At 37.0% G+C, this 9,694-nt stretch overlaps 1 protein-coding gene across 2 annotated transcripts; it reads right to left on the bottom strand.

Moving 5' to 3' along the window:
• Positions 1-3,528: 3,528 nt before the first annotated feature.
• Positions 3,529-9,694, bottom strand: LOC131530405 (WAP four-disulfide core domain protein 3-like). 2 transcript variants are annotated; one of them, XM_058760661.1, is made up of 8 exons: positions 9,462-9,694; positions 9,175-9,210; positions 6,470-6,622; positions 6,213-6,365; positions 5,956-6,108; positions 4,170-4,307; positions 3,929-4,075; positions 3,529-3,709 (listed from the first exon to the last, which is right to left on the bottom strand). In XM_058760661.1, the coding sequence occupies exons 1-8, from the start codon at positions 9,550-9,552 to the stop codon at positions 3,705-3,707; spliced, it is 876 nt and encodes a 291-aa protein (XP_058616644.1). In that variant the 5' UTR covers positions 9,553-9,694; the 3' UTR covers positions 3,529-3,704. The 2 variants fall into 2 exon arrangements, with proteins under 2 accessions (XP_058616644.1, XP_058616643.1); XM_058760660.1 differs by having other exon boundaries at positions 3,531-3,709; positions 3,929-4,078.

The following is a 9,694-nucleotide window of genomic DNA, read 5'->3' as shown; positions in this document are numbered from 1 at the left end:
TCCCATTGCCTCTTGAACTTTCTATGATGGTAATAAAGAAATGTGCTTTTCTTATAGTTTGTATAACTTTTTTACGTGCATGTGTGACTTTTTTCCTGTCAGTGGACAAACCGGATTTCAGGTATTGTTTGAGCAAAAACAATACCTTATTTTTAATAGATTTCTACAGTTTTGATCTAACCAGATTGAAGTGTGCTTATATCCTTTTTAGATTTGGACAGAGTAAAAGGTGTGAGGACATGCTGAGTGTAGCCTATTCTTTCCTTAGGGTCACAAGGCCACGCTAAGGAGGGTCAGGATGACCTACCATCTACGTGAGCTACGAGTGATGAAGAGAACTGTGACATTTAGATATTAAAAATCCTGTTCTATCCTGTATTTCTATTCTCCAAGATTGATGGCTGCATAGTATGTGTGTAACCAACCATACTGATAAGATGCTCGCTAGAAGCTAGAAAACCTTGAGATGCAGATAAGGGCTCTGTGTGTATGTGTATATGTGTGTGTGTGTCTGCATCTATTCCCTGTGCTAGATGAGAAGACGGTCTCCTGCCGCCACCCTGATCTGAGCTGAGGTGTCTTCTTCATTTGCTGATGCCAGCAATAATCATTTGGAGATATGCTTGAAGCGTTTAAGTCCATATGTGGAAACTGTCTTAGTTTATCTAGGTTTTGGAACCAATCAGAATTTTGCTGACTTATGCATTGACGCAATTAGCAACCTCTGTTAGGGTATAATTGCTGGTGTTTATGAATTGTAAAGCAGAGCGGCCTACGAACTCCATTGCGAGTGTTAAAGCTGACTCCTGCCTGAAACTGAAAACAATTTATTCAGTAAATTACTTTAATTCATCGCATCTTTGATTCCTGGTCTTCATTCCACAACACCCGGTCCTTTGGGTTTTAACTGCTATTCCCCAACAATGCTAGCATTAAAAACACATTAATGCCATAACTTTGACTCAGTGTCTTAGATATTCAAGTCGTTTAGCTATATACTTTTTAATTAACTAATTTTAAATCAACAAAGTGTTGATTGCATTCATCAATCAGTTGTATCGGTCTTCTCATTTCCTTTATTTAGCTTATTTTATTATTTTTTTTGTTGCCCTGGTTTCTAGTATGTTTTTATTTATTTGTTTATTCGGATCCCCATTAGCCACAACTAGTGGCTATTCTTCCTGGGGTCCAACAAGTAAAAAAATACAAAACTACATTAATCCACAACAATAAAAATCAATTCAATAAAACACTCTAAATAAATTCAAAACATAAAAATAAACAATTTACTGCATACTGTGCAATTATATATAAATATTCCTTTAAAGATTTTTTAAACCTCATTTTACTTATTAAAAACTATGTAATGTAATGCAAATCATTCCATATTTTGATTCCTCTATACATTACAGTCTGTCGCTTTGCATTAGTTTATCTGTTCTCTTGGTTACTTGTTTTCTGTGTCTCGTTTTATCTTTTTTATATATTTAGAGCTTGATTCCTCCATACAGTGTTCACTCTTGATTTAACTTGAATGTGTGAGGGAATCAGGTCAGTTTACCTTAAAGTAGACAGGAGTGTGGAGTTAATACCGAGAAGTTTGGAAACAATTAAGAAATGTTTATATAAAAAAAATAAAAAAAATTGACCTTGTAATAAACCTGGAGTGACAAATTATTTATTCCCAAAGATCTTAAAGCTTGAATTAGTTGAAATCTTGCTTTTTATACATGCATCACATTTCATATGTGTTCTACAGTTTCTATTTGCCACAATTTCCAGTTTCCCTATTCTATTAAGACATTTAATGACCAATGTCTGATAAATTTTTTTTAAATTAAAACATTCCTGGTCCCAAATTTTCTTCTAAACCCTCAGCGAGTCATAAACCTCACTGAATGTCCGTACTAAACATAACAGTGCTTTCCAAATCTCTTACTTTGATGGAGATATTTTTAAAGAGACTTTATTAGGTAATCTCTGCTAGATGTCGACCGATTCATCAGTTTTGCCGATTAATCGGCACCGATAGGTGATTGCCACAACTATCGGTTATCGGCAAAAATCCATGCCGATAGTTTTCCGGTTTGCAACCGTTGCTGGAGTGGCTGAGAAGGGTCCGCTGGCATTATACAGTACGAGAGCGGCCTTTAGAGGCGTTAACCACTGACAACACGTGTTGTTTATTTTGACACGTGACACTGCAGGAAACTCCAGACTCACATTTAAATACAGCCGACAGAAAAGCCTGCCGTAGAACAGAGCGCCATTCACATAGTTTTCTATTAAATTACATTATATTTGTCCCAAAATTATATTTCACCCTAGGCTATAAATTATGTATTGTGCATTTTTCAGCAAAACATTTGTCTTTCTGTGGCTTTAATAAAGTCTGTATGCTTCATATAGAGAGCTGTAAAACAGATCACGCGCTCTTTCCACTTGCTCTGTTTTTTTTTAAACCCCAAGCTTCAAACTCATTTATGCCACATTGTTCATTCTTGAAGCAAACTTATGTCCGTTTGGTGATTAAATAAATTGTTTTAGACCACCACTTGATTTGAACGCAAAGCATCTGGTGTGTGAGACACCTCTGAGTTCTCCTAGACGCAGCGCTGCGCTTTTGTCTGGTGTGTGACTAACTTTTTTTTGATTATATAATTAAGGTGTTAAAAAAAAAATAGAAGCAAATAAAGTGTGGGAGTACACATACAGCATCCATATGTATAATTTTAACGCTATGGCCTTGTGTAGATATTTAAAGATGGCCATCTTTAAGCATGATTGTTGAAATAGTAATACTTGACAATAAGAGTCCATTCGTAGCATTAATGAAAACTGTAGAAGTATTGTTCTTTGTTATTGTGAGTGTTCATTTCAACATTCACTATTAGCTACATTTTTAAATTTTAAAGTGTCTTTTAACTTTAGCAAACTATGAAATAACTTTAATGACCAATATAGTAAATCATATTTTTATTCATTTACAAATTATGGTTCAGTACTGTTGCTGCCTTTTTTTTTTAATAGTAAAGCACTAGCTTTCTTTCAGTATCCATTTTGAAAACTATCGGTTGATTAATCGGTATCGGCCAGTGTGGCCCAACCTAGCTATCGGTAAAAGCCACTATCGGTCGACCTCTAATCACTGCTGCTTATAGACTGAGGTCATTAACAAGGTATACTTTAATTTTGCGTTCTAAATTTTTGAAGTTGCTGAGATCAAAGTGCTAAATGCCTTAACGGGAAAGGTAAAAAAAAAATATAAAAATAAATCAGGAGCTTTTAGAGATGTACTGACTCGCCAGAATACTGAATGTTTTTCAAAACTATATTCAACTAAGACTTACACAAATACAAGGTTTCTCTCGCATTAACCTTTGTTCTTGGTTTCATTTCTGGCAGCTTTGTACTTCAGTTCAAGGACTTACCACTACTTTTGTTGCCAAGCTCCTGGAGAAAGCATTTATATATAAAAAAAAAAAATTTAACATTAAATTCCACACACAGAAGTTTTGCTAAACAGATTTATTTGAATGTAGAAGACCTCAAATATGGACTTTAAAAATAGGAAGTCCAATGGTTAAGTCAACATTGTTAGCTGCATGCATGTCCACAGGTGGTTGGGCAACACTTCCGTCTGGCAGGATGTTGATCATCATGGGAAGAGTTGTCAGCACATATTTGGTTTGAGACAGACCAGGCTACACTGCATGGATAGAGAATTAGTCTGTTCATTTAGAGGCATTCAAAAGCGTTACAAAACACGAACCACAAGTTTTACTTCTAGAGAGAGTTGTATTCAAAGCATCATCTTTATTTTGAAAAGCCATGTGCCTGAAATGGTTCTATGGGCCAAGTTCAGGTACTTTGGCATTGGAAATAACGCAAACTGTGTTCGGGATCCAAGCATCAATAGAACAAATACCTCTAAATGCAGATGTACATACACGTCCTCCACATATAGAGCTGCAGCATTTCTCATCGTTCGGACAGTCACCATCATGGGAACACAATGAGTTATCAGCACATAATCCTACTGCCACGAAACTCATTGGACAAACTCCTGGCTTTTCTGCTATACAAACAACAGGGAAACCAGGTCACTGAATGATTCAATCACTGCAATGGGGAGGAAAAAAGCGGGCCAATGTATTAGTATAACATACCTTTATATGGAATCATACACTGATGTCCACATCCATTGCTGCAGCATTTCTTATCGTTCAGACAGTCACCATCATGGGAACACTTCTCAGCACACACTCCTATTCTGGGGTATTTGCTTGGACACACTCCTGGCTTTTCTGTTATACAGACATGAGACAGAAACCTCACAGAATGCCTCACTGCATTTGGGATTGTGACTCACACACCATTATAATATTTTTCTAGGACACACTCCTGGCTTTGCTGGTTCTTGTAGTATAAACCAAAGAGAATTTAATAGTCAATCAGAACAGTGTTGAGACAACCCAAAGAGCCAAATTCCACAAAGAGTCCCAGGATAACAAGGCAACGACATCTGTCCACATCATGAAAACCAGTAGTAAAACCAAGGAAAATTAGTAGAGACTTTCTTGGGTTTCCCCACAGAACACGTCTTCACGTTCACAGAGACTCTTTTATTATGTAGATGCACCCAAATGCTGCTAAAAGACTTCTGGAGGAAAAAAAAAAAAAAAAAAATTCCATGTCATGCATGCAACTCACACATTTGACTATCATGTCCTAATCCCTCATTGTGTATGTCACTTTGAATAATTACTGAATTTATAGGTTGATCGTCATTTAGTATGTGCGCGTTTGAAAATATTTGAGATTTCTAACAATACTCTGTAAAATGTATCATTGCCGTTTTAGAAATCATGTCTAAATTATACTCTGCAAGAGCAGGAAGATTCAGACCACGTGACATGTCCATTTATGTATTGGGAAGGGAAACATAGCAACATCCTGAGCTAAGACATCATGTGTCCAACAGCTGAGTTTAAAAACTCAGGACACCAACACATTCTTTTTGCCTTCAACTTCAATCTCTTTTCAGCGTGCTCTGGCTTACATGCTAGCTGCTCCTCTAAAAATCATGAGATACACAGTCTAGTCTCGTTAAACTTCTCTTTTGCTCTAGTTTCTAGTGCTTTAGTGTGTTCGGAGTTAAGTTCTGCCAAAACGCTGGGTCTTCCAGTTCATCCTCGTCTGTGCCCGCCTCAACTTCAACCAGCCCACAACTCCACATCTTCAACCAACACCCAACCATTGGCTTCCCAAGACGTCACTCTGAACTACTACTAGACTTCCAGCCAAATCAACAACCTTGGGAAAGCCATTTCCCCTAAAACAGGCAACGCAAGTACCTCCAGATTCTAACTGAACTGGTACATTTAATACATTTTAATAGCCTCATTGAGAAACTCAATGTGACTGTTAATTAAATGATTGATGGTTGTTGAGGTCTAAGAAACTGCATTTGCAAGAAACTTGGGATTTCACATTTTCACTCTTAAACTAATCTTTCCTCACACTCTCTCTCTCTGCAACTTGTGTGAATGTGTTTGTGTTAGATTAGTTCATGTCTTGCACTTATCCAATGTCTTATTTATATTGAAAAGAAAAGTATCTTGTACCTGCAAGTTAAGGTCTTAAACTGTCAATCTGGTTACTGTGCTAATATTGTTTTCATTATACTTTGGATAATATCCATTGCAGAGTTCGTGTTATATGGCTCGTTCAGTGAATCGCTGGCAGACTCAGTGATCAGCTGTAAAACAGTTATTCGTTCAAATTCCCTATAATATTTAATGCCCTATGAGCTAAAGTCACCCGTTTCCCTTACATTCTACTGACATACAAAACACATTACAGAAAAACCATAATGACTGAATTATGACTGGGGCAAAAAATTGGTAATTTAATAAGAAACAAAAAAACAAATCCATACACCAAAACAAATACCTTTAAGTGGAGCCACACATTTAGGTCCACATCCTTTGCTGCAGCACTTCTGATCTTTCGGACAGTCACTGTCTTGAGAACACTTCCCAGCACACACTCCTGACACTGCTACTTCAACATTTTTTGGACACACTCCTGGCTTTACTGGCCCTTCTGACAAACACATAACAGAAAAACTATGACCAAATTACACAAAAATAAAATAAAGGCCACACACACGGAAAGCAAGCTGGCCCACACACTAATATAACAAATACCTTTATATGGAAGCATACACCGACGTCCACATCCACTGCGGCAGCATTTCTGATCTTTCGGACAGTCACTGTCTTGAGAACACTTCCCAGCACACACTCCTGACACTGCTACTTCAACATTTTTTGGACACACTCCTGGCTTTACTGGCCCTTCTGACAAACACATAACAGAAAAACTATGACCAAATTACACAAAAATAAAATAAAGGCCACACACACGGAAAGCAAGCTGGCCCACACACTAATATAACAAATACCTTTATATGGAAGCATACACCGACGTCCACATCCACTGCGGCAGCATTTCTGATCTTTCGGACAGTCACGGTCTTGAGAACACTTCCCAGCACACACTCCTGACACTGCTACTTCAACATTTTTTGGACACACTCCTGGCTTTACTGGCCCTTCTGACAAACACGTAACAGAAAAACTATGACTAAATTACCAAAAAAATAAAATATAGCTGCAAGCAGCGATAACCGGGGTTCAAGCATTTTGAGGCCTAAGGTGGTATGCTTTTAGGGTCTAGGCCAATCTGGATGTATGGCTGGCAGTGAAACAGATCGAAAATGGACAATAGGCTTACAGAAACACACATAGAAGTGAAATTGTTAAACTACCATATTAATAATCATTAAGCCTGCTTACACACAAAGACACTCATACATGCACACATTTTGTTGCAGATATAGATATTTGAAATATGATAGGTGACAGTTTTTGCAAGTCTTTTTTTTTTTTTTTTTTAAGAGCTTATATTTATCTGTGATCATATGGCAAAATTGGAAAAACTGACATAAAATGGTAAACTTGAATTAAATGTCATAACATTGATTTTATAATATCTCCATGAGAAAAACTATGAACCGTTCCGTTTGAGAGTTTAATAAGCCCATTAGTGGTCTTCCGCTGCCATCTAGTGGTTATAAATTGCAATCTCATACAACACCGTTTTTAAATTTTATAAGTATTAGTGTTATTTTTTGCCCAATCTCTTAAATTTTGCGCACTTGTTTAGAATGAAATTATGCATCATTTTACAAAGTTAAGAGAAGTTGAGGGCTTTCTTTTAGGATTTATAGGCCTTTGGGTACACTATATCAAGGCCATTTTATTAATTTGGACTAATAGCTGTCCAAAGTCAAATGTACAACATTTTCATAATTATTTATCTAGAGAATACTGCACTGATTGTTGATTTTAAGTTAAAAACCGAGCAGTGGTTCAAGAGTATTATTATTATTAATTTTTTTTTTTTTTTGATTGACAGCAGTGATCCTAAAGACAAAGTTGCTCAGAATAAGGGGATATATCATATGAAGATCTAGGGTTTGTGTGAATATTAACATGGTCTACAATTTTAGGTCATTTTCTATAGAAATGTGTTTGAGGCTTTAACTGTGATAGCACCACCTATTGTCCGATCTCCATGAAAATTATCATGCTTGTTAACTGTTATTTGACACTTGTTTTCACCAACTTTCATAAAGTTTCGAGTTTTTGTTTAGGTTTTATAGGCTTTTGGGTATGTGTGGCCACGCCCACTTTTTAAATGAGCCAGTGGTTTGATCGAGATAAAGCAAAAAGCCAGAGACTAGTTCGCAAAAGTAGGTTAACAATTGAGAATATTTAATGAACGATTGGATTGACAGCATTAGTCCCAGAGGCAAAGTTGTTCAGAATGAGGAGATCTATCAAATGATATGAAGGCCTAGTGTTTGTGTGAATAAATGAACATTTTCTACAATTTGAGGTCATTTTCTATAGAAATTGTGTTTTTAGGCCTTTTTAGTTGTTATAGCGCCACCTCGCCATGAAACTTTGCATGGCTGTTAAGAGTCATAAGACACGTTTTCACCAACTTTCGTAAAGTTTAAAGTTTTTTTTAGGTTTTATAGGCTTATGGTTGTATGTGACCACGCCCACTTTTTAAGTGAGCTACTTACAGCTAACCAAAGGACATAATTCAACATTCTCAATAACTATTGATCTAGAGAGTCATTCAATACTGCAGTGGTTTGATCGAGAGAGAAAAAAAAGAAAAAAACTCATTAGCACCACCTAGTGGCAAACTTTTCAATTCTTACAGACCTATAGGGCCATGAGTCGAACATGCCCACCAAGTTTCGTTCCGATCGACCTCCATTAACCTTGTTTAATAGGCGTTTAAATTTCATTGGCAGATGGTGGCCATGTTTGAGATACGCAAAATGACATCATATACACTTGTGCCCCTTTGGACCAAGACGCTGCATAATCATTTTCAAGTCGATCAGACCAACGGTTGCTTAGTTATCACTGTTTGTTTTTCCAGTCTTATAGCGCCCCCAAGTGGCCGAGCTGCGATTCTGATTTCTGATCTTTCGGACAGTCACGGTCTTGAGAACACTTCTCAGCACACACTCCTGACACTGCTACTTTAACATTATTTTTTGGACACACTCCTGGCTTTACTTGTTCTGCTGACAAACACATGACACCACAACAACGTTTAGTCCATCTATCTGCACACACAGACTTCCCTGATAGCACACGTACATCTAGGAGACGTCTATTTGTCTATTTTTTTTTTTTTAGAGTGTTTGCTCATCTGCAGTACGTCTATTGGACGTCTCCTTTTAGATGTCAAATAGACATCTATTAGATGTCTTTAAGACGTTTATGATTCACAATGCATGTAAAACTGACATCTGAAAGACGTCTGTCAGACGTTTGTAGACAGCAGATGCTTTCCAGATCAAGATCTTTAACACATCTTGCAGATGTACGTGTGCTATCTGGGTTATGACCACCACAGGTTACATTTTAATACTTCAATAAAGGCTTACAAGTTTTGATTAGCCCCCAATGCTAAATTGAACGTAAAGTAAAAAACATTTGGCAGGGTGAAGGTGAATAACTGTAGTAAAAAAAATATAATAAAAAGCTCAGGAGTAGTGGTATTGAGATATATATATACCTGGTAACACTGCAGCCAAATGAACGGATCCATTTACTGTAAAGACATAAGTTAATAAATGTTATATGTAACATTAATGAACATCTTCGTCATTGTGCTTTCCTTGTATAATGGAAAAGCTATAAACAGATTACTTAAACTACACCAACACAAAGTTTGACTTTCACTGGACGTCTGTACTGTACGTTCATGAGTTCTGACGGGTGCCTAAAGTCCTTTTTTTTTTTATACAAGTTCTTATTTACATATATTTCTTCGCGCTGTGTAATGAAGTTAAAAGATCTCACCTGTGGCTGCTCCTTCAGCGTCTGTTGTGCTCCAGTATACAGAGAGACAAAATAAAGCAGCAGTCAACGAGCAGCACACCCGAGCTGTCATCCTCTCGACCGGTTATCTCACAAAACACTGTGTGGGGAAAATGCGCTGAATTAGTGGGTCAGGAAAGTCTTAAAGCGCTTTTTGAAAATTTGTTCAAAGATCCAAAGAAGCCTGCCGCAACTCCAACCCTGATGAAACTCAT

Source organism: Onychostoma macrolepis, chromosome 22 (assembly GCF_012432095.1).
Source record: "Onychostoma macrolepis isolate SWU-2019 chromosome 22, ASM1243209v1, whole genome shotgun sequence".
Classification (NCBI taxonomy): Eukaryota; Metazoa; Chordata; class Actinopteri; order Cypriniformes; family Cyprinidae; genus Onychostoma; species Onychostoma macrolepis.
The sequence above is the reverse complement of the archived record's forward strand: the minus strand, read 5'-3'. Positions and strand labels throughout refer to the sequence as shown.

Coding starts and splice junctions, on each gene's coding strand:
- LOC131530405 (XM_058760660.1), bottom strand. CDS start 9,552: ATGACAGCTCGGGTGTGCTGCTCGTTGACTGCTGCTTTATTTTGTCTC. Junction 9,211..9,461: donor CGCTGAAGGAGCAGCCACAG/GTGAGATCTTTT, acceptor ATGTCTTTACAG/TAAATGGATCCGTTCATTTG. Junction 6,623..9,174: donor TTTGGCTGCAGTGTTACCAG/GTATATATATAT, acceptor CGTGTTTGTCAG/AAGGGCCAGTAAAGCCAGGA.